General features: G+C 37.6%; 2 protein-coding genes across 2 annotated transcripts in view; one reads left to right on the top strand and one right to left on the bottom strand.

Annotated features, from left to right (window-relative positions):
- The window catches only part of Src42A (Tyrosine-protein kinase Src42A), a 119,382-nt gene extending 111,183 nt beyond the window's left edge, over nt 1–8,199 (top strand). Inside the window, exons 8-9 of the mRNA XM_067084234.1 lie at nt 5,319–5,475; nt 5,745–8,199. Coding sequence (XP_066940335.1) covers nt 5,319–5,475; nt 5,745–5,956 — 369 coding nt within the window. The 3' untranslated portion in view covers nt 5,957–8,199. The remainder of the gene's footprint in view (nt 1–5,318; nt 5,476–5,744) is intronic.
- An 8,962-nt stretch (nt 8,200–17,161) lies between these two features.
- Nucleotides 17,162–25,069, bottom strand: part of Dcps (Decapping enzyme, scavenger) — a 32,456-nt gene continuing 24,548 nt past the window's right edge. The window contains exon 8 of the mRNA XM_067084245.1: nt 17,162–17,372. Within this exon, the coding sequence (XP_066940346.1) occupies nt 17,356–17,372 (17 nt within the window). The 3' untranslated portion in view covers nt 17,162–17,355. The remainder of the gene's footprint in view (nt 17,373–25,069) is intronic.

Genomic DNA, 25,069 nt, shown 5'->3' with positions numbered 1-25,069 from the left:
CCTACACAGTGAACTGGACAGATACTGGGATGATGGGTCATTGAAGCATCGTGTACTTATTGATATTTTGCTGTTTTGTAAGATGATTTTGAAATGATAATAAAGTGTTTTAGGAAGATAGTAGACCATATCTAAAATAGTGGGTAGTTTGTAGAACGACAGGACTATCTCCGAACAAAATGTTAGGGTTTGTTTACATCTGCCGAACCTGCCACGTCATTCTGTTATCGTGTTTTTTTTTTTTTTTTTTTTTTTTTTTTTTTTTTTTTTTTTTTCGTGACTAAATACATGTTTGATAAAAAAAATGATTTACTAATTTTCTAATAGTACAGTACAGTAATATTAATGCAAACACAGCAAAATGTCAGTAATTTTTTTTTTTTTTTTTTTTTTTTTTTTTCCCCCTCACCCCAAGCCAAACAAAAAGCTCGTGAAGCGAAAGTGCTACTTGACACGCTATTGGCTGGAGTTTTGCAAGGTCCCAGTTCAGCACGTACCCTTACACTGTTCAGTGATTTGTGTGTTTGTTCACTATTTTCGTCTGTGCATATTTGATAATCCTGCCCTAAAATGCCTCCTAAACGCCCTGCTCCTTCTAAGGCTTTTGGCAAAGAGCCTAAGCCCCAGAGGAAGGTCGTGATGCTCCAGGATTTGGAAGAGCTGATGAAGTCTGCCAGCAAGGAAGACATGCCAGGTTCAGGGACAAGCAGGAGGATGAGAGCCTGTCTTTGGAATGTCTCCCCCAACTTAACAGGATAGTCAAGATGGCTGAGGCATGGGATCCTAATATGCAATGCTCCATAGACTTTTCATATGCTATTGATGGGGTTTGGGCCCCCTATAGAAACCTCGTCAGTATGAAGAAGCGGCAGCAGCAGCTGCCATTCAACATGAAGGACCCTCCAAAGCCTCCCAAAGCCCCTGAAGAAGTGCAATTGATGGACGAAGCACTTGAAGAAGGGGAAGAGGTGGCCCCCAGAGGAGATGTAACTCCTCTGCTTTGCTGTGTAGTCATATCTTCATTGTTATTCATCACTGGTAAATACCCTTATGATTTAATCTTAAGCTTTGAAATGATATTAAAGTGTTTTAGGATGATAGTGAAAGGTATATTTTTGTTTGAACCATTAAAATAGGTAGTGGACTATTAAAATAGGCAGTTATAAGCATTTTAGTTTAATGTATAGTTTAACGTATACTGTACTGACTTGGTGTATGAAGTATTAAAATAGGCAGTTACGTATAAGCATTTTTAGGGGGTTCCAGTTTATTTTAGATTTTCAGTATTCATGGGTGATTGTGGTCCCTAACCCCTGTGAATACCAGGGGTTGACTGTATTTTATATAGGCAAAATTTGCATTAATGATTGATGGAAAGCTTAACAGGTTTAGTATAGTTTTGGTGAAATCTTACAGAAGGAAAGTTCTATTGTCAGGTGAAAGAGTTTTTGTGATTAAGAGTATGACAGCTTAAATTTTATCAAATACTGTATTTTTTAAGCAGAAAATTCATTAGAATGAAATGGAATTGGAATGCCCTTTGAAATAGGGCTTCTGCATGTTTCTGCACTCATCACAGAAAGCATAGCAGTATTTCTTTGTTATTGGTAACATGTAGGTTGTGATTAATTTTTTACAGTTTGTGGTTGAGGTACACAGCCATAATATTTTAACGATACTGTAAATTTGCATTCATGTAAGAACTGTTTTGATTGTCTTGATTTCATTCTAGCATGAAACTGGAAGTGTTAACAATAATAAAACTAAACAAAAACATCATGATAACAGATAGGTCGTGCAGTAGAACGGTGTTGCAATAGTTGAGCATGCCATTTGTTCTGCCTGTTTCATTTTCTCTTACATATGATTTGCTTATGATTGTATTAAGTTCTTTCCATGTCAGTTCTTGTGTGTTCTCATTTACCTTTTGAAAGTTGTTGGGAATATTTGTAGATATTAACTCGAAGTTTTTCAGTATAGGAGAAACAAAGTTCATTGTTTTTCATAGTGGTTATCTACAGAATGCTCTTGTGGTGCTATGTTGTATGTTGGTCTAATTAGGATTTTTATATATTTTTTTGTCAGTGCTCATTCTTTAAGAATACTTTGATGTTACTCTTCCTTCTGCTAAATCCAAGTTAATTCTGGAGTACATCGTATGAAATGCTTACATGATCACTACACTATATATGGCATGATGCTAGTTTCCATATCTTTGCAGTGTATAGATTATTTCAGTATGACTTAAGTTTGTAACCGAAATCATCTTTTGGTGGTCAATTACAATATTGGTCAATACGAATAGGTATATTTATCACTTATTCATACCTTTGGTTTTTAATGTTTCCTATATAAAATGTTTATTGTAATTTATTGGATTATGTGAACAAGAAAAGTACCATTTTCTTTTTATCTATGCAGTATATATAGTACTAAGATAGCCATTTGGTATTTACAATTGGATTGTTGATTTTTAAGCACTGATATATTTTAAATCATTTCATGTAAAGAGTACACAGTAATTTTAAATATAATATAGTGTTAAATATTTTGTATTAAGTAATTTCCATTGGCTTATAATAATTAAAAGGGTTTGTTACTTGATATCAAATTGTTAAGGGCAGAATATAGGAAAATGTTGTTCAGTTTTAATTTTGCATATACTTTATGTAAATAATTCACATACCTTGCAAATAATGAAATACTTTACTGCAATTGAGAAAATATTTGTAGAATTATAAAGATACCAAAGGTACAAAATCAGTCCCAGAAGAAAATGCACATTAATAAATGTACAAGGCAGTACTGCATGGTGATTCTTATGGGGAGCAGAAATATAGGCACTTGTTATCCCTTTTTTGTGTTACTTTTATATAAAAAAAACTCCATTACAGTAACCTCTCGTTTACTTGAATTAACTTCCAAGGAGGGGAGGGGGGATTACATCCAAAATACAGATAATGAATAACAACTGGCCAGGGGTAGGCTATGCTAATCCAAAATTGTAACTTAATCCTGGCTAACCCATGCAGGCATACACTAACTTGAAATGGCATTTAGATCTAGGAAGCATACAACACCAGTATCACAGTAGGTGATCATACCCTAACAAATATTCTCCATCAAGTAACTTTATCATCTCATACATGCAATCCTTAGGTAGTGTGGGTAATTTTGTATGTACAGTATAATGAATCCTGTGTATGTGTAACAATGAAAATTAAGAACACAATGACTGGCTCAAAAATAAACAACACACTGACCAGACTAAACACCAAAATGAAAAGCCAGACTAAGTTTGCTGCCAGCTACCATTTTACACTAGACTGCCTGGTTATTTATATTTTGTAATGCTCATTTTCTACATTTACATATGGTGTTTTGTATCATAAGCCTTTGTTAACTCAAGAAACAATTATTAATGTATGTAGACTTAATTGAGAACCTGTCGAATATTTAAGAACTTTTTTAAAGTTACTCTACCCATGTACCTGCTATGCAAAATAAACACCAACACACATGCACACCCTTCTTCGCTGAATTGAAATCCCAAGGAAGGTACATTTATCTTTAGATACATGGTATCCTTTTCGGAAATTAGTAGGTTAAATTGAGAAGCTCTCAATATTTTCACTTGAAATATATAACAAAAACATTAAATTTTCCCACTCCGCATTATCATTTTTCTAAGGCAAATGCTGTATTTAGTCTTTTCCTAGTAAATTCTCTCATTCACACAGACACATGGCATAGAAGAAAACTCGGCATTTCAAGATAATAAAAATGGGGACTGCCTCTACACAGTTAATGTAGATAAAATTATTTAATTGGCATATTTGATTTTCCTTGTTTATGGTGAGAGAGATTCACTTGAAAGAAATGCAATGATATGATAGAGCAAAAAATTTAGGGTATGATATATTTTATACAATTTTTCAGTCTTGTTCTTTCTTAACCTAAATTGCGTCAACCTAAAATCGCAATTTTTTAAAGAAGTTCTTTTAAACAAACAGTAAAATTATGAACTATTTAGTGCTTCAACTATGTCTTCCACATTAATTGTACAGTATTCAAAACAAAGAATGCTGAATTAGTGTGATAACAAGAGAGAGAGAGAGAGAGAGAGAGAGAGAGAGATATTACACAATGTGAAAGACTTGAAAAGTACAACTGAAATAAAAAGAATAAGTAGCATAGGAAAATTATTATCTGCTTGAGAGAGAGAAGGATAGTCATTTTCCTAAGCTTATTATTCTTTTTATTTCAGCTATACTTTTAAGTCTTTCTCATGATGTAATTTCTTTTGTTGAATGAAAGGTGTAGCTTCAATATATGTACATTTAGGTACAGTTACGAATTCTCTCTTTCACTGTCTCTTTTGTTAGCACACTAACTCAGCATTCTTTGTTTTTTCTTTTTCTCACTATAACTGTAGGTTATACACCTAAAATGGTGGTTGGGGAAAAGTTAGGTATTGTGCAGACACAGTTAAACAAGAGAGTACTGCATGATGAAACATGTTGCAGATTTAGTATTTGTTTATATGTATGTCTTTGTATCAAATTTCTGTCAGACTAAGATTGACAGTAACAGATTTTTTGGTTCGGAGCTCATTGATTTGCCAGTCTGGTTAAATTTAAAAATTCTCTTTCAAGTTTTGGGCATTTTAAGGAGTTTCTGTAATACCAGCATGGCCATCATTCAGTAATTATTTCATCACTGAATGGACTTCTTGATCAAATGTCATGAGTGTGTGCTGTACTTGAACAATTCAGAATTGTTATACCGACAATTTAGATTTAAATTTATATAAAAAAAAACTGTAAATCACTCGACTTGATAAAACTACACAGTCCTCGGGGCAAACCAAATGAAGTTAAAAACAAAGTTACTGTTTATAATTAAATTCCCACAATATAACAGGCCTTGAACATTTGCAATAGACTGGGATTAATTATTGCCCAAAATACAGTGGTGCTAAGTCACTTTTATAGTGATTTTATCTTAAAGTGTGCATATTTACTCTTACACCATGCAGGCTAGCTCGGTTTAGAATTTTAAATCAGTGGCCTGGTTTTAAAGTATGTAACACGACATAATAATAATAATCATTGTTTTTGTAAAAGACTTGTGCACTAATATGATTGTTTCAAATTGGTATTTGCTACTCAGACATAATCATATGAGTAATGGATTGCTTTTGTTGCCTAGAGTAGTCTCAAGAAATTATTTGTGATTAATACTTAGGTTTGCTTTTTTTAATGAGGTTATGCTTCACTTTTGTCCTGCAATGTAGTTTCACCAATGTTTTTCCACAGGAGGATGAATATGAAGCAAGGGTTGGAGCACGCTTCCCCATCAAATGGACGGCACCAGAAGCTGCTAATTATTCTAAATTCTCAATAAAGAGTGATGTTTGGTCATTTGGCATCCTTCTGACTGAACTTATTACATATGGGCGAATACCCTACCCAGGTAAGAGTTAGCGCCTTATCAACACTTCTAGAGAATAATTCAAATATTACAATACTGTTTCTTACATTTTGCATTCAATATTTCCAGATACTAAATTTTATGTTGTGTATATGATGGTCATTGGAATTTTAAATACTTAGTAATTCTTTAATTAGGAGGAAGGTATCTAGTAATTCTTTAATTAGGAGGAAGGTATCAATTACCAGTATGAATTTTGTCTTGGTAAAGATTTTTATAATGTAAAGTAACAATTTTATCTTTTTTAAAAGGTATGACAAATGCAGAGGTGTTGCATCAGGTTGAACACGGTTACCGCATGCCCCCGCCTCCTGGCTGTCCCCCTGCCTTATATGATATCATGGTAGAATGCTGGCACAAGGATCCAATGAAGAGACCTACATTTGAAACACTGACTTGGAAGCTGGAGGATTTCTTCACCCTTGAAGGGTCGGAGTACAAAGAGGCTGCGGTGGCTTACTGACCTTCAGCCATGAAGCCTCGCTCCGGGGGCTGCAATGACATGGAACTGTATCCAGCATTTACTTAGGTGATGAGTTTTCTCTCCTCTACACACTGTTAGTCAATAATGTGAGGGAGAAACAAACAAAAATGAGAAAGGCTTTCTATTTGACAGATGATGGGCACCTGTAATGTCGTTTTTCAGAACCAGTAGTTTTTGCAGACAGGTGCAAATTGAGGAGGTTATTGCCAATTGAAAAGATTTTAGGCAATTCATACTTTGAATTTATTTTCTGATAAACTAGGAACAAATGTTTCTTAAGATCAAATACAGAAGGTTTTTAAAAACTTGCCCTCTTGGTGTGTTCATTGCATTATAGTGTATTTTTCACCATAGCTGAAGTGGTTATTGTTACAAAAAAACTGGTGAGTATTGTATATTTCAAACAATATGCCTTCAATAATTGTTATCCATTGTAAGATAAGCATATCTGGGATAATATCATTGTGCAGATATGAGTGTTAAGCTATCAGAAGACCACATTGTATAATGGGAAATAAAAATAATTATACAAGCTTCTCTCATAAATCTAGAAAACTTCAAAATGAAAAATCATAGGTCATAAGAACATAGATGTAGTTTTGTGTTCTTTTGCAAGTTGAGCTTAAGCAAACAATGTATAGAAATAACTTCTTTTTTTTTTAACAAAATAGCTCATAATGGTCTCACATTTATTAAACTTGTGAAAAAATTAGTTCACCTACCCCATCATGTGTAAAAGTCTTGAGAGACAGTACTATATTTTGTATGATTTGAACAGTTCAATAGTGACTGTTGAATCAGTGTCAGGCTTTAATATAAAAATAAGACTGATATTTGGGGAAGATATTTAGGCAGTTTATTTTTAAAGATAGAGTTGAAAGTTTCTGAAGTGAAAATTGTGTTGTAGATACAGTAACAATGTATGTGCAGTCAGAATTTTAAAGGTGTCATTTTCATATAATGATAATGTATTTACTCAACCTTTTAATGCTCAACTATGGAATGTACCAGGAAGACTATTGTTTAGTATGCAGTGATAGGATTAAAGATGAAGGATAAGGAGTAAGACAATGTATTGCATGAATTGGATTTCCTGTGGTGTGAATGCTTTCAAGTGTAAAACTTCATGTAGTGTAGAATTTCTATATTCTTTGGCAGTATTGTACAAACTCTTACTCTTAAATCTCTCTGAAAACAGTATTCATTTGAGTTATATTTTGAAGAACGGAAAGAATTCAAATCAAAGAATAGTTAGAACATCATATGGGAGATTTTATGAATTTATACGTTCTCTTTGATTTTTTATATCTTTATACTTTGCGTCCATCTAATATTAGGCCTAACAGTGTATATTAGCTGCCACTCGCTTCCCTTTAAAGCTGTTTTTGATAACTTGGGGATTTCATGAGTCCAGTTACATCATTATCAGATTTCCTTTAGAAAACTTAATGTACCTGATGTTAGATGGGATAATTAGGATAAAAGCTGTCAGTTGCATTTTCTGCTACAATGTCTTGCATGATGACGGATGGTTCACACCAACTGGTCTTGAGCTTTTCTGCTTTTATGACATAAGAATCTAATTCAGTATCATCTCAAGATGGAAAGAATGTAATTGTAAACAAATGATCTGATTACTTTTTTATTGGTTAAGATTTAACTAGCAATCACTTAGAATAATTTATGGCCACTCTCAACCTAAATCAAAGCAAATGCAGTAACTATTTTATTCCTAAAACCTAATAGTCAGGTTTGTGTAAAGCTTACTTTTGAGCCCTGAGTTTCTTCAGGGATTGAAGTGCTGTGATCATTTGAAGTTTCTTCAAACACTGTAACTTAACTTGACTTTTGCACAATTCCTTGTCTCCAGCATCTTTGACGATGCTATTAAATCTACCTCCTATTGCTTTGACTTGTGTGATGCCTCGGTTCTGAAGAGCTAATTTAGTGGTTTCCTATTGAACATGCCTTGGGTTTAGTTTCCTCTCACATAACAGCACTTGCTACTTGCATTTTTCAATGTACATTCTCACAACACAGCAGATGCCACTAAATTTGTCCTTGTTATTTGGGGTACTTGAAACAGGAACAGCCTTATTTGTCATGAGATTTGACTGGGTGTAAAGATACCATAGTTGCTCAAGTGTAACTAGCTTTATCCACTTCAACTATTAACCAAAGGTTTTGTAGGAGAGGGATCTCTACATGAAATGTTTTCCAGCTTAAGAAAAGAGTAGTTTAGTACTGTAATATACCATAGTATTTGATGCAGTACAAAATAGAAGAAGGCCTTGGGACCCTAAGAGAAAATGAGTGCTCACATTGGAATGCTTGATTACTTCCGCCAAGTACCATGCTATTTATCCTCATCATACGTACTAATTTTCATCACATTTTCAATCATTCATGAAGTGTACAGTGTGTGCTTGGCATGTTTTATCTCGCATGCTTTTTTGACCTATTGTCTTTTGTGTCGTGTGAAATTTGAGGAAGGGTGCATTGCATACAAGCAACATTATTAAACTTTAATAAAAATTGCACTTGAGCAAATATGGTAGCGAAGAGGTGATGAGTGAAAGCAAGCTAGTATTAAACTAATTTTTGATGGGAGTGATCACTGACGGTGGTGTTTTGAGTTAACGCAAGTCCATAAAGTATTATTGTTAATGTAGTTTCCAACAAAGTGTAGGAAGTCTTGGTAGCTAAATAGCATTACTTTAAAAATAAGAAAAAGTGTGTGATGGATCTCAAAAATTGTTAGATCAGTAATATGCAAATTGTAATGTTTTGAAGCTGTATGATTATATATTTAAAAATATTAAGGGTATCTTTCATATTACTCATCATACTTACACAAGTATCCAAAAAGGGATCATTAATGTACATCAGCAAAAATCATCCAGGCATTGGATTTATAATTATCATAAACATTGTTTTCACTGTAGTTGACAAACACCTGAAAAACCAACTTCTGTATTTGACGAGCAGCTCTATTTATGTTTTATTCTTGAAAATGTTCATTATCGTATATTAGCATTGGTATTTCATTCGTAAGCGCATCCTTTTTTTCTGACTCGTATGTTCATTAGATGCCTGTGTATGTAATTGCCCAGACTTGTGTTTAATTATAAGATGTATACATTGCAGCTTAATGTATCAGCTCTGTATCCTTTATAATGGATATAAAAGCCTGCATGATGTTTAGGAATAAATCAATGAATATTGTTCAGCTTTGTGGCAGCAGCAAAAATATGTAAATTTGTATATCTTGTATAGAGTTTAGTGCATTTGTTATGGTAGTGGACTGTGCAAGACACTCAGCTAATGTAAACTTTGAGGTAAGTACTTTCTCTGTATGCAGTTCTTGAACCCTTGGAAAATGTCTACACTGTATAATTTCAGTTCTGTTAGCCATTAACTGCCAGATCAATCTTGAATTTTGCAATTGCAACTTATCTATGTGACTGATGCTCTTAACTGTTCAGTACGAAGTGCATGTGAAATTCTGTAAATTATTTTATTAATGTACTGTGAAGTTGTAGTGGTTAGTTAACTGAAATTTGTTTTAGTAAATACTATGTAAAAGTTTATATATATATATATATATATATATATATATATATATATATATATATATATATATATATATATATATTATATATATAAAAGTTAATGGCTATGTTACATTTTTTTGTGGTACCAAGAGAAAAATTCCTTGCTATCATACAGGTTTGTTCTTACATATTTTTTCTCTTTCATAAGTGGTTTTATCGTACTGCTTAGATGTTTTTATGGAATTTTAATAATTTTATTTAACCCTTTGGAATATTGTGGCATTCATCATTATTGGAAAAACTTGTTTTTACCAAAAAAGAAGAAATTCTCATACTCTGGTATAGTTCTGTTAATTTACTAAAATAAAAAAAAAAAAAGATGAAAACCATCTTACGGGAGCTTTGCAAGCAGCTCATCTGATTCAATTTTGTTTGGGATATCTGTGATGTACTGCTTTCATATATTAAATGGGAAAAGGGCAGTACAGTTCTTCATATGAATGTTGTAATTTTCATTGACAGAAAATTGTACAGCATCATATGTGTCTCAAAATTGTAATTTGGAGTTTATTTTGAATTACCTTTTTTTACCACTGTATCCTAGGGCTGAAAGTTTTTTCTAGTTCCATTTCCATGGGAATTAATTGTCGAATCACATTGGAGCTCTTTAGTATCATTATATTTATTTAGTGGGCTGAATTTGTTTTTATTTTACTATTTTGAAGATAATTATTTATCTAGCATCATCTTTTCTCACTGGTTAAACAGTAATAAAGTGACTCTTAACTGATTTTTTTTTCAGATTATAATAGTTTGTTCCCTGTTTTAAGATGCTTCTTGGAACAGCATACAGATGAATTTTCTGTATAGTATTCAACTAATTTTAGCAGTTTATAAGTAGACCTTTGTGGCATAAAAATATATATATATATTTTTGCTTAATTGAGGATGAAATCTATACAAATTTGATATAAGGAACAAGCTTAACATCTAAGTTTTATTATAAATAGACAAGTTTTCCCCTTAAAAGGTAACCCTAACAGTAATTTTCAAATACTCAAATCAGATGAATGTGCCACTAAAATTACCTTATAGTTCCAGAAAGTGTCTTATTTGCATATGCTGTGTGTCATTTGCAAGCTGTGTTCTTTCTTTGCTACTGAACTATAGAAATGTGTTCATTTTGCATTACTGGACAGCTTTATGTGTTACAGTAACCCCCAGGAATCCAACATTTATTACAGATAATCTGACAGAGGTCATTTTATTGGATGAGAAATGCACTCCACTTTTTGAATAAACACATTAATACATAAATTCTTACATAAAGTTGTCAACTGTAGGGAGCAGCTGAAAGTCAGATTTAAGTTATGCTAAAATGGAGGGGGTTAATGTAAATTTGAGATTGCATACATAACTGACTTGATGTAAGGAGGGTAATTATAAGGTTGAAGAAAGGGATAGTGCCACACACTGATAGGATTACAAGTGAAATGCTGTTGTATGGTGTTGTGATGATATGAGTGAAGCATCATTTTTGTGTGTAAGGGACTGGTAAGGACGTTGATCAAGAAATTTAGACAGAGCCATATTTTGAATACTGGGGTGTTTTATGGTAGACTTTTGATTAAGATAGGTAAGAGAAGTATTAATAGGGAAGAGAAGTGTGAGTCTATACAAGGAAGAGTAGTGTGAATCAAGTGTTGGTTATGAAACATTTGTTTGAAAAGTTGTGGTATACCTTGATATAGAAAAAGTTTGATTGCCGTTCAGGATGCAGTTTGGAAGGAGTTGAATCTTTATGGTGTACAAAGTAGGTAATTGCGAGATAGTGTAAGATTTTGTGTGGAAAGCAAAGATTATGTAAAATGTGAGTGGCTGGCTGGTTTAAAAGTGGGCCTGTGATAAGGGTGTGTAATACCTTCATGGCTACTCTAGTATTTATGTTTCACAATGATAGAAATTTGGGGGAGACAAGTGTAGCAGGTGTAAATTTGTGGCAAAAACTGTCATAATGGAGTGGGGAGGGATTGATATTTGTAAGTCACAAGAGTTGTTTGTTAGGTGCAAAGAAGTTGAGGTGGCTGATGAAAAAGTTGAATAGTGTTAATGGATGGAGAAATTTGAATGTACGTATGTAAAGCTGAGAAACCTTTCTTCATACAGTTTAAAGATTACAAGACTTTACCAGATGATTAGAAAATTTGAAAGACCTGTAGTGAAGATAGAACACTACCTTGTCACAAGTATTCAGTTGAAATGCAGTCTGCCTCATTAATGTGAAAAATAAAGTGCCTATGGCATTTTTTAGTTTCCTTTGTCACTCCTTCTTAGGAAATAGACATCTGGGGCTTTGCCAAGATATCTGTTGTGCAGTATCAAGGCCCAACATGTAGGCATCAGTCACATCAGGGAATAGCATCCACTAAAGGCAACTCATTATACAGTATAAAGATTTACAGTTAAGAATATGTAAGAATTGTGTGTGTGTGCCTGCCTGTGTGTACTTTTTTTTTCTCTAAATAGTTGCCAACATGAAAAAGGTGCAATTAAGAAGAATTTTTTTTTATAAGCGAAATGTATATATGAATAAATGGAATTCCAGATTAAAATTTTACCAAAAAAAAATTACTTTTCATAATGTTCTTTCCATTAGTGGAGTCTATTCTCTTGAAAAGCATATTCAAATAATTTTTTTCCAACCATTTTTCCTCTATATACCTAGAGATAGAACTTAGCATGTCAAGCATTATAGTTTTTTTATTTGCAACATTTACTATATAAACATCTCTGTGAATGGGGATCATATCCACTTAAATGGGAAGAGTCTTTGGCAAAGCTTCACAATGCATCTGTGTATAGAAATAAATGATATTTTAGGAATTGGTAAGATAAGTGTACATTACCTGAGGAGTGTGGTTCTTTTGTACGAATTGAAAATATGAAGGTAGTCACTCATTCTTTGTAATGTAATTTTATAAGTCATTGTTATTTTTTTTATTACTATTTAGTCCTTAAATTGTAAGGATTGATATGAAATGTTAGCATTTGATATTGTATAAATTATAAAAAAAAAAAATTCTCTTTCACTGAACCTTTTTTTTTTTTTAGTAACCACATAAATTAGCATGAGTGAATATTTTTGTTAAGAAATTGCAGTTCACTGCCCCTCTCATCAAAACATAGGCTGTGGACTTCCAAAACTCAAGCCCAGACCAAGGCCACCACACTGTCTGCACAACAGAAAACCCCCCACAAATGAAGTTGAGACAAGACCTTACTATCTACATCTACAGAGGGCATGGACACACACCATCACTTCCACTCCTTCCAGAGTCAGCACAACCGAGGAGGTAGGGATGATAAAAAGAGGGGTGCCCAATGAGATTTGTACCCCTCCCTTCTGCCACAGGTGAGGGACTGCCTCTCCAGTCATTAGACTGTGTGCCACACAAGGTGGAACAGTGGGTAATGACAGTCTTGAAGGATCAATATACACTCCCTTTCAAGGGCTGGCGCCCCCTCTCTAACCAAACCTAACCCCATTCCTGACATACCTTGTTAATTACGTAGCTCTTCGGACAGAGGTCAAGACTATGTTGTATAAGGGAGTGATAAAGATGGTTTAGACTAGGTCTCCAGACTACTATGGTTTAGACTAGGTCTCCAGACTACTACAGCCATCCCTACATGGAGAAATTCTGGAGGATAGAAATCAATCACAGACCTCTGCATTGAACAGCTTCATCAGACAAGACACCCGTCACAATGGAAACCACTACTTAGGAAAGTTCCTTTGTTTCATGTGCCAAGGGGAGGTCTTTTAGTTCAAGGCCCTCTGGTTCAGCCTGGCAACAGTCCCACAGGTATTCACCAGGGTCTTCACACTAGTCTGCTTGGGCATACTCCTAGGGAATATGTTTGTTGCAATATTTGGATGACTGGCTTTCCTTACTTCCTCTTCCTCAAAAACGAAGCTTCTGTGGGACAGGCAGTTTGCTTTCCCTTTGCCAGAGCCTTTGGTTCAAAATAAACTGGCGGAAATCCAATTAAGTAACCATGCAGAGCAGCAAGTAACTTGGAATGATCCTGGACACTGTGGCAGGGAAGACCTTCTTCTAGCCCTTGCCTCAGCTAAGAGTGGGGGAGTTGAATGGATTGTCATACCTTGTCTGGCACTCTTGAGGGGTGGCACTCCCTCTCGTTCTCTTTCATCCTGGAATTTGTGGCTAAGACACATAATCCCAAGATTCAAAGTTACTTTATTCCCTCCCTCCAAGAATTTGTTGGTGAAAAGCCAGACAAAATGTTGCTATGCCCGGGTTGCACCTAAATGTTGCCCTAGAAAGGCGAAGAACCTCAGACCTAAGTGTACGCCGCTTTTCATCAGTGGGTACGGACGTCAGCAAGGAGGCATCATCCAAGAACACCATCTGACTACAGGAGGTAATTTCCAGAGCTTACAAGTCCCCAGGTAGTACAAAGGACCCTCTAACCTGTTCTGTGTTGGCAGCTCAACAAGTAGTGTAACTACTGAGAACTATCCAGGTGTCCCATGGCTCATTTGAGTACTTTAACTAGAGAGTGGGGCAAATAAGGGAAGGGGTGTGTAACCAACCCATTCTCTAGCAGGCATTTGTGCCTTAGTGAAAACTGGACCAGAATGATTACAAGTCAGTCCTGAAAGGATACAGATAAGTGACACTGTGAGTCCCTGTTCTACTCACTTAAAATGTGAGCTCTCATTTCCCTCTCTATAAATAGAGCCTTTACACAAACCCACTGATTGTATATGTATAATCCATTAAAGGCTGTAGACTGATGGTTCCTGCCTCCACAGAGGTGGTACTGGGTTCTCCAGGATTACCCCCACAACTCCAGTCCGTAATTTGTGGAGCGGGCATGAAGTGAAGTATCGCCCCACTTTCCAGGGCAGTACCAGTGGAGCAACACCACCCCACCCTCGGGGCAGTGTCAGCTGTGCGGCACTAATCCATCCTCCAGGGTGTTGTCAGCAGACAGACCCCAGTGTCCCCCACCCCCCTGTTTTTTCCCCACATGATGGCACTCCACTCCACCTGCTAAGTTTTACCATACACCCAATGAATGAGTCTATATATTTGAAAGGTACAGTGTTTGCACCCTAGTATCTATGTTTTTAAGTCAGTACACAGCCTGTCCAACACATGCATAAAGATGCTTCATATTTGAAAGGCTACTGTTTGTACACCTCTAAAAATTCAAATTACTTTTTAAACCTTGGCATTTTTAATTACCAAAGTATGTTTTCAGAATTTTTTTTTATGAATTTCACCTTATACCAGTACCAAACATTATATCCATTTTCACAGCAGAACTTTGAGCTGTAATTTCTCTGATCTAATGTGGAGGTGTTAACAGTTCAAGAGGGTAGTGACCACAAGGCTGGTCAAATTACCATGTCAAGACTACTCTTTTGTTCTGCCTACCTTAACTAAGGCTCCTTGCATACCAATAGAACAAGACCCCATAAAGTTACTAGACCCCATAAAGTTACTAAGGTTTTAAAAGTGACATTTTTATGATAAATTAAGTTTTATATATACTTACCCAGTAATTACTTAGCTAAGAGTTTCTACTCGAACAGCAGTTAGAATTCTGAATTACGCCGTAGCGATTCTTTTGTTTCGTGTAGGTAACTATGCCCCGCTCACTTTCGGGGTAAGACAGAGGAACAACATCGCCAACGCAACAATTTTTCGTGAAAAAAAAAAAAAAGTCCATGTGTGGGGAGGAAGGTGGGCTCCATCTGTAATTACTAAGTAAGTATATACAAAACTTAATTTTATCATAAAAATGTAATTTTTATATATGTAACTTACCCAGTAATTACTTAGCTGATTCCACATTGAAAGGCGGAGGGGAATCATGGACAAAAGCTTAGGTTACTAATGATGAGATTATTGTTCCTTACCTGGTGCAGGTAGATACTGCCTCTGGTTGGCACTCATCTCAACCTGTAGCGGCATGGCTGTAGCGCCTCTAATGAAGTGGGACACTACGCAGCGAAAGAGTACTCCGAAGGCTGATGAAGTATAAAAACAAGCTTTGCAACGAAGGTGTACACCAAAGGCTGACAAAGCATACATAATTGCCCCTACCCTGGGCACAGTACCACAAAAAATAATAGACCAGAAAAACAAAGTCACCTACACCACAATTTAAAAAAAAATGTAAATGATTAAAAGGTAAAAAACAAGACCACTACCCAATGCTAAAACTGGTAGGTACTCGAGTTCTTGGGGAGCCTGGGAGGGTACTAAGTACCTAGACACCATGTTCAAGGCGAAGAGAAAAGGAAAGGAAGGGACACTTCCTACACTTCCTCATCCATCACTATGCCAGCTACGGACACAGGTCCCAGGGTACTGCATTTATCGACGTCCCACAAATAACGCATCACGAACACTGACTTGCATTTCCAATAAGTTGCCTTCAAGATCGCAAAGAAAGAAGGGTTGTGTTTGAATGCTACCAACGTAGCAACTGCTCTTATATCGTGAGCTTTAACTTTCAATTGCGATAAGTCATTCCACGCTATAGTATTGGTGAGTGTGCCTCAATGATGAGATCCCTCAAGAAAAAAGAAATGGCATTCAACAGGGATCTAGAGGGATTCTTCACAGAACACCAACGATTACCAAACTGACCTCTAATTTTCTCTGTCCAGTGTAAATAGTATCGGAGGGCACGTACTGGGCACAGCTCTCTCTCCTCTTCCGTGCCTAGAATATCCGTTAAGCTTTTAATAGAAAAAAACAGGCCCAGGGATACGATAGGTTTTCATTTTTCACTAAGAATCCTAGCAAAAAGGGGCAAACTGCACTCCCTTGCAAAAAACCAATCATTTTGTCTATTGCCTGAAGCTCGCCTACTCTCTTAGCTGTTGCTCCTATTTCACTAATAAGGCCCTTGCCTATTTCTTGACCCCTCGTCGTCCTCAAACTTTAAGGGCTCACCTGATTGCAGGTGGGTATACCCAATTTTCCTCAAGTCTGGGTATCCTCCCCAAGGCTATTCAGGCTAATGGGTCTGTGGTGGAACAGATGATCTTTTCTACAAACAGAATTATTTTTCAGTACCTAACCATTTCATTCATATGAAGTGCCTCCAACCGCAACCCCTCCTTTCCTTGTAGCTGGTTCAGACACACAATCAGCGAGTCAGTTTGCCTTTCCAGAACCTTGCAACCAAACTGTCATTTGCCACTGGTAACAGCTATTCTTTAAATGAAGTGTCTGAACTCTGTTTGGACAAAGGAACTGACTGTGTAAATGCAACATGTTTATACCGAAAAAATACATTTTTTTTTTTATTAACTTCACATTAGTGGAGTTCTGTCTGTTCCTACAGTATTTGACATCTTTTAGATATCTCAAACCTGCACTGAGTCTGTTAACACAAGTTTACCATAATCCTCAGATCTGACAGTCCTTTACTACAACATGGTTTCCAGAGTTTATTGGAATGACATCTTCAAAAAGTACTTATAAATAAAATTATAGCATTTAAAAAATATAAAATATTTAAGTTGATTGGAATGCATTTAAATCAAATCTATATGATTGTATGTACCGTGAAAGAAATAGAATTAAAATTAAATACTGTATATTTTACCTTCATGCTCATGTTGTACTACTTTTATTTCAGCTATTCATTATTCCATAGTGTGGATAATTATAAAATGAAAGGAGCAAATGGTCTTCAATATCTGGTACAAAATACAAAATCTTCTGTTAAACCACAAGACAATTTGGTGCACTGGCTTCATGGGGCTTATGATTCCTATTTAGAAAAGATTCCTGGAAATATGGAATATGTATTAATACACAGCACATTTAAATAGACATTTACAAGGAAACAGTTAATATCTTTTTAATAAATATGACATGTTTGCACATATATTATGAAGTACTCTCCATGTAAACTTTACAATAAACAAACCCTAAGGTTATCATGCCAATAATTTTTGTGAATCATACACCCTATATTGCTTATTACCCAGTGTCCATTAACTAGTCATCAAAATACATAAATAATCAAGATCATTATCTTCATATATATATAGATATACAAGAGAAATCTAACGACTAAAAACCGAGCTGTAATTCAAATATGCTACAGTCAACCACCTTACCAGGTAAAGCTTTGACAATCAAACCAACTTGTACTGGTAAATCTGTATATACAACCAAGGTTTGTATCTTCATCTGTATAAACAACAAAGATTTGTCTTTTCATAATAAAGTTAAAATAAATTCAGTAAACACTGACACTGAAAAAAAATATAGAGAATGCAAAAATAACTTCCCAATACAAATTGCTGCTCTTTTAAAACCATCCACCATGTTTTGACCAAGACTCATTTTCCATTTGGAACTCTGAACCTTTGAACCTAATGATTCTGAATCTTTGATAATACAGTATTTGTTTTTACCTGTAAATCCAAGCTTTTTTTACCACATCACTACAAAACATGTTTGTTCATACACGGAACAAACCTTCAGTCTTAACATTACGATAAATCTTCTGATGCCAGCTGGAAACCGGTTTAAAAACAATAAAAAATTGTATATGCAAGGAATCTGTAGCATCTGGCATCTGATACGCTTTTCGGGCTCAGCGATCTTGGTCAGCAGCTGTCCGATATTCATATTGGAAAAACGATAATGTGTGGAATGAGAGAAGTCTTTATTGAAATATCCAATCAGAAATCCATTGAATCCTTCGTTGTCTGGATTCAGGTTCTACTTCAGGTACTGTCAACATGTTTCGACCATCTCGTTGGTCATCCTCTAGATGTGGTCGAGAAAGATTTGGAGAAACAAGGCGCTTGGGGGGATCGGTATTTATGGGGGTTCTTGATCGGTGCTGAATTATGATTGGCTGCCTAAGGCAGGTCATCTCGGGTGGAGCCTTCTCTCCCATGTTGATGTTTGGGGTTTGTCTTGCATGCGAGCGGCATTGTAGTGCTGGGGATGAATGGGAGATTTTCGATCCTCAGATGCCAAATTTTGATTTGCTTGTTCGCTATGGGGGTTGCTAGGCGCAGGTCTCCTGGCAGCCGTGGGGAGGAGAAAGGTTTCCTGCGTAATGTTGAGGGTTGATTTCTCCTTCCCAATGTGCAATGCTTCCAAGAGGCGCAGGCGGTGGTGGTCCGTAGTTCCATATTCCATATTCATGATTATATCTTTTCTTGTTATGGGCGGTCCTGGCATGGTTAAAGATGGCTCCCTCTTGGGCATGGCAGGGACTCCTCTTGGAGAAACACATGGTGGTCATACCGATGTAAGAACCGAGGCATCCTCGGATGGGGCATGAGTACTGGTATACCACGTTGGTTTTCTCCAAGGGGTCCTACTGAGTGGGGGCTGGATTGTTACGCATCACCAGGCTGCTCGTCTTTTTGCTCTCCTAATAAATGACCAGATGAATATTCTTTTTGGGGTCAACTTGGCTGACATTATTCTTGATGATGTTATTGAGGGCACATTCATCTTTATATTTATGATGAAATTGTCCTTTACATAAGAGCTCTATGTGTTCAGGGGCATCAGGGTGAGGTTCCTGCCAGTACCATTTACCGATGTTCGCCTTGATAGACTCTTCTATATTCCGGTTTGGGTGCCCATTGTCAACGAGGGTCTGGGCTACACGTTCCATTTCTCCGTGTGTGTCATTCCAGGAGGGGCAGTGCGAGAGGGCCCTCCTGACGTAGGCACTAATGGTGGAGAGCTTATACCTCTCGGGGCACTCGGGTGCCTACATCGCTTGGATGAGAAAGATGCAGAAAAAAAGATGAGAACCATCATTTAGAAGCTGATCGCCCTCAACGGGGGCAAGCTACCCCTCCCACACAAGAAAGAGTGATATATAAATCTCACAAATTGTACTCCAATTCCCAAAGAAGATGAAATCCAGAAGATAGGCCTTAATTGCCACTACATCACCCGGCCGAGGCACCTGGACAGGCGCCTTGAGATCAAATATCTCGTTGAGGAGAAGAAAAACTTGTATTATTATTATTATTATTATTATTATTATTATTATTATTATTATTTTCAAACATCATGTAGTGTTGGTTATAGCTGTATTGGCTGTATTCAATTTATATACAGTTTTCTCTATCTTTTTAATAACTGATTATTCAGGGTTACTGCATTCTGCCTGTAACTCACCAATGTTTTCATTCTTGGAGAGGAAAGCAGTTGGAAATCAGGTTGTAGTGTATTTCTGATGAATACACTATACCAGTTATAGAGTGACAACGATGGTAACTGAAATCTGGTGTTCATCCTCTGTAGAGTTGTCTGTCTGTAGAAAATCTTTGTTAGTTTTGATTCTAGGCCATGTTTCACTCAGGCTCTGCTGAGCATGATCATGCTGAAAGACGGGAGTAGAGTGTCATTTGTGGCAAGTCCTGCTCTTTATATACGAGATGGTCAGCAGGGATTCGACTGTGTGCTAACCACTGATTGGCTGAGGAGGAATGTGCACCATTGATTAGTTGGTGGTCTCACTGCTGCAGCCTTGCTAAGCAGCGGGGCTGGTGTGTGACATCACTGTCTGGTATTACCTAACAAATATCCTGATTGGCTGCCGGGTGGCTCGCAGAATCCTGTTTTCCGGTTGGGAATGTCACTTCCTGTTTTCCGGTTGGGAATGTCACTTCCTGTTTTCTGGTTGGGAATGTCACTTCTTGCGGTGTCTGGCACAGGTCTACGTGCAATAGGTCACCTAATGGTGGTGGACAGGAGGAAAACTAATTTAGTGGTATGTATTCAATAAGGGCTTCTCCTGCTGTATCAGGAGCGCTTCTAGCAGCTGTAAGTGTCTTGGGTTGGGGGCCTTCCCAATTATTTCTGTATTCCTCACTACACTACAGGCAGTCCCCGGTTATCGGCAGGCCCAGTTATTGAAGATCTGGTTTTATGCGCTCGTCTAGCAATGAAAATTGGCAATTTTCGGCACCGAAAATTGCTGATTTCCACTTATCAGCGCCAATAATAGGGTATTGGCACCGATACATACCTAACAGAGGTGCCATTAACTGAAAATTGGCACTTTTCAGTGCCGATAAGCCCCGAAAATCACCGAAAAAATGCTGAAAATCTCCGATTTTCGAGATTTTTGGTTATCATTACACCGTAGGAACAGAACCCCTGCCGATAACCGGGGACTGCCTGTATTGTATTTTTTGTGATGCTGGTATGGTGGGCATCTCTCATTGATTTTTATGGCACCTTCTTGAGCATGGCAAGAGATAAGATCCTCTTTGCCAGTTCCATGTTTTTGCACTAGGTACCTAGCAATGCTGGGTGAGTAATTTTCACGGTAGACAATATTTAAAAAATCACGCGTGAAGGTCTCGGCTCAGATAAGAGGATGCGTAAACAACTTTCCCTCCCATTGTCTGGGATAGAACAGCAGATGGTAGTGGAACTGATCGCTTCGCCCGTTGTTGGAGTAATAGGAACCAATGTCTGTTTGGCCAATTTGGGGGCTATTAAGTAAGCTGTTCCTCTGAAGGTTAGAAGCTTACTCAAAACCTTCAAAATCAGGGACAAGGAGGAAAAAGGCATAGTGTCCTCCATTTGTTCCAGTCTTGTAGGAAGGCATCTCTTGCTGTTGCTTGACTGTCCAAGTTCGGAGACACATACACTGGAAGTTTGTGATTCTTGTATGTGGCATTACAGGTCCACTTCCAGTTGTGGAAGCATGTTAGTTATTGTTTGAAAAAAGTGGTTGTCCAACATCCACTCTGTTGAGGCTGTTGTTTTCCTTGATAGAGACTGCTGTTACATGTGTTGGCAAGAAATGCCCGGTTTTTGGCTTTCACACACAAATTAATTACCAATTCCAAAAGTTTTAAACTAAAACTCTAACTGAAACTTAAAATTTAGAACCTAACTTGCTTCTTTAGATGTTTCCATAATGAAACTGGAGAAAAAGCTGTTTTTGGAGCACTGGTAACGAACTAAACCGTTTGGTGTTGACCAAAACGAAGATATGGCTTCTTGGTCTCTGTGCCAGTCTGTTTGCTGACAATATGGCTGACTGCAAATGCCCTATCATCACATCCTCTTCTAGCAGGTTTTGACGATGGAACAACTAGGTACAGCTTCGCTGAAGATAGGGGAAAGTGCCCTCTTATCCTTGAGCCCATTACATACTCCATCACGCATTATAGTGTTTATCATTATGACACAATACCTAACCAAGAGACCAATTAAAAGAGAATTCTTTGATATTAGTTTGGTCACCATGGAGCTCTGGTAGACCCATGGAAGGTAACTCCTTCAGGATGAAACAAGCGACTTCACTATCAAAAAGAACATTTTATAACACTACCCTCAATCTCTGTCTTTGATGGAAGATTCTGACAATGATAAAGAATTTATGAATGCATAAATTTGCAAACAAAATGAAAGGCTACTGTTTGTATACTGTACCTAAAAAAAAAATAATTTACTTTAAAAATTTGGCATGTTAAATAAGAAAAATTATTTAAACATGTGTATGAGAATAAGATTTTTTATGTACAGTAAAGTCAATGTGTAAGCCAAGCCGACAGGCTGGCCTGTGTGTGTATACATATACTGTATATGAAGTTCTCATAATAAAACTAATATTATAATACTTACCTGAACACCTGAACTCGCCCTTAATCCCATTAGCCAGAACAACTCTCAACTACCGATCCCACTATTGGGAATTTTAACAGCCAGCGTTACCAACGCTGCAGGTAAAATCTTGTCACTTGAGCTACCATAACAAATGGTTAGCACCGCTGACACAGGTGTGTGCCAAAACTCCCACTTTCGTCAATTGCTTTATTCAAGGTCAAAATTGATGTGGGAAAGGAAGGTGGGAATCATTCAGGTATTCAGGTAAGTATTACAATAGTTTTATTAGAAAACTTCATGTTGCAATACACTCCCTGAACACCTGAATTTGCCCATTAACAACATTTAGAGGAGTGAGGGGATCAATTTATTGCACGTTTCTTTGACAACCGCAGAGAGATGGTAACTTACCAATCTGCTATGCATAAAATATCTGTTTAGTCATACACTCACCATATCAATCAATGCTTTCAGTGAAGAGACATGTTGGAGAGTACTTTGATCGACAGTCAGGTCAGTACTCTTGGTCCATCGACCTCCCATGTGGCTCTTCAGAACCTCTCATGTATGGAGGAGAAGAGGCAGAGTGCAGAGCCACTGACCCTCCGGGAGAACCATCTAAGTTTGCGGCACACCCCCTTTTTACAACTGCAGAGATGGCAGCTCACCGATCTGCTCTGCATAGGATATCTATTTAGTTATACACTCGCCTTATCAATCAATGCTTTGTGATGAGACATGCTGAGAGTGCTGATCGCCCGGCCAGGTCCATTTTTGTCTTTGTCCGTCAACCTCCATGTGGTTCTTCAGAACCTCATGTATGGAGAATAAGATGAACACTCCATGTGGCTATTCAAGAGCCTCTGTCTGGAGGGAAATGAAGCAGTGTGCAAGCTGCTGACCCTCTGCCATCCAGGTGCAGATAAGCCTGACAACCGACAAGTGTGAAGTATCTCAGTGCTTTGTGAAGAGCCTACCCTATAGAGCACCCCCTTGGACTCGTGAGGGAAACTATCAAAACTAAGATACTTAAAAAACGTACTAGACCTAAGTTCATGGATTATGCTATCACTGTTGCCTAAGAATTCCAAAGACCAAAGGAATTCTCTATCTGTTAACCAAAATCTCCTCGCTAAGTGAATACCACCTCAGCTAAATGAACACACCCTAGATAACACAATTCGCCGCTACACGTGGACTAAGAGAATAACCCTCCAAACCTCTGCACTAAGCAAATACCACCTCAGCTAAATGAACGCACCCTAGATAATAGACTCCGCCACTACATGCTATGAGGTGGATCGAACGTCTCTTGAGTAAAGGAAGTAAACACTGAGACGGACTTCCAAGTAGCTGCCCCCAGAATAGAAGGCACTGAATAATTCCTTAGAAAGGAAGATGAAGTGGATATACTCCGAATACTATGTGGTTGGGGAAATACAGAGCTGAAGACGACGGAGAAGAACCCTGAGAAGCCTGGGAAATCACCTCCCTCCAAAAGTAACTAATCGCATTCTTTGACAGCGGACGGGAAGGATTCCACGGAGAGACAAGAAGTGTACGCGAAAGCCGACGGAGTTTCTCAACCTTTGATACATAGACTTAATGCTTGTACCGGACGTAAAGATATCTCTGCTGGATCGACAGTAACGAACACTTACAGATAAAGAACTTTAAATGAACGAGGCAGAGTTTTAACCTCAGACTCTGTCTTCGCCACAAATTCCGGAAGACAGACAAATACGTATCATTTCTCACATAGGAACCCAACCTAAACTGCCTGAAGCTCGCCCAACCCTCTAGCTGAAGCTAAAGCCGTAAGAAAAAGCAACTTCTTAGTCAGTGTCTTAATGTTATAGCTTCAATGGGTTCAAAGGCAGGGGAATGCCTCCTCACTGCCTAACCCAGACCTATCCTCCTTTATCACACCTAGATCTTGATCCTGACTAACACTATGAAAATTAAATTTATCAATGCTACAAGGGGGTTGGGGGGGTCCTTCACTGCCTGCTCCGTGCCGAGGGGGCTGGCAGACCCTACCCACTCGGAGGCTTGCGGTTTTGCTATTACCCTCAGCACCCGTTAGGGCTAGTTCTGGAACAGGCAGGGGAGCTGAAAAGGAAGAAGGATTAGACATCCTAACACTACTACTATCCCTTTCTGAGAAATGTTGAAGAAGGCTAGCTATTAAATTTTAGATACTACTTGCAATCCTATCCTCTATCTGTCTGACTACCTCTGAACTCGCTAAATCCATCAACTGATCTGTAGCAGAAGCCTGAGACACTGAGGCAACAAGAATCTGACCGACGTTTGCCACCCTTACTAGCCAAAGACTTGCGATGATGAATGTAATCCTCCATCTCTTGTGCCTTCCAATCGGAACATTCCTCGCAATGACTCTGCACATCACACTTAACCTTCGCACATACCTGACAGAATGTCTATCGTGTCTCAAGGTACTCATCCGTCTCTGGCAGGAAGAAGCAATGAGCTCCAGCATCCACAGTCGTAGGGGCAGTCGAGGTCAATGTCAAAGCCGAAGGCGCAGTAGTAGAAGGTGAGAGAGTCCATGATGACCAATCGAGACCAGGAACCAGTGAGTCCAATTCCAAAGACGTTCCACATCGAAGATATCCAGAAAATCCAAGAGAAAAAACTGGTAAATACAATGTAGGTCTTCACCAGAAGTCCAAAATACAAAGAGAACCAAGTCTGGCAAAAGGATTAAAACCTCGCACTGCAGAAGGAAACAACCTTCCAGAAGCACGAGCAAAAAGCAAGTGACAAAAGTGGGAGTGTCGGGGCACACCTGTGTCAGCGTTGCCAACCATTTGTTATGGTAGCTCAAGTGACAAGATTTTACCTGCAGC

Source organism: Macrobrachium rosenbergii, chromosome 3 (genome assembly GCF_040412425.1).
Source record: "Macrobrachium rosenbergii isolate ZJJX-2024 chromosome 3, ASM4041242v1, whole genome shotgun sequence".
Taxonomy (NCBI): domain Eukaryota; kingdom Metazoa; phylum Arthropoda; class Malacostraca; order Decapoda; family Palaemonidae; genus Macrobrachium; species Macrobrachium rosenbergii.
Note: the sequence above shows the minus strand (reverse complement) of the source record. Positions and strands in the feature narration are given on the sequence as shown.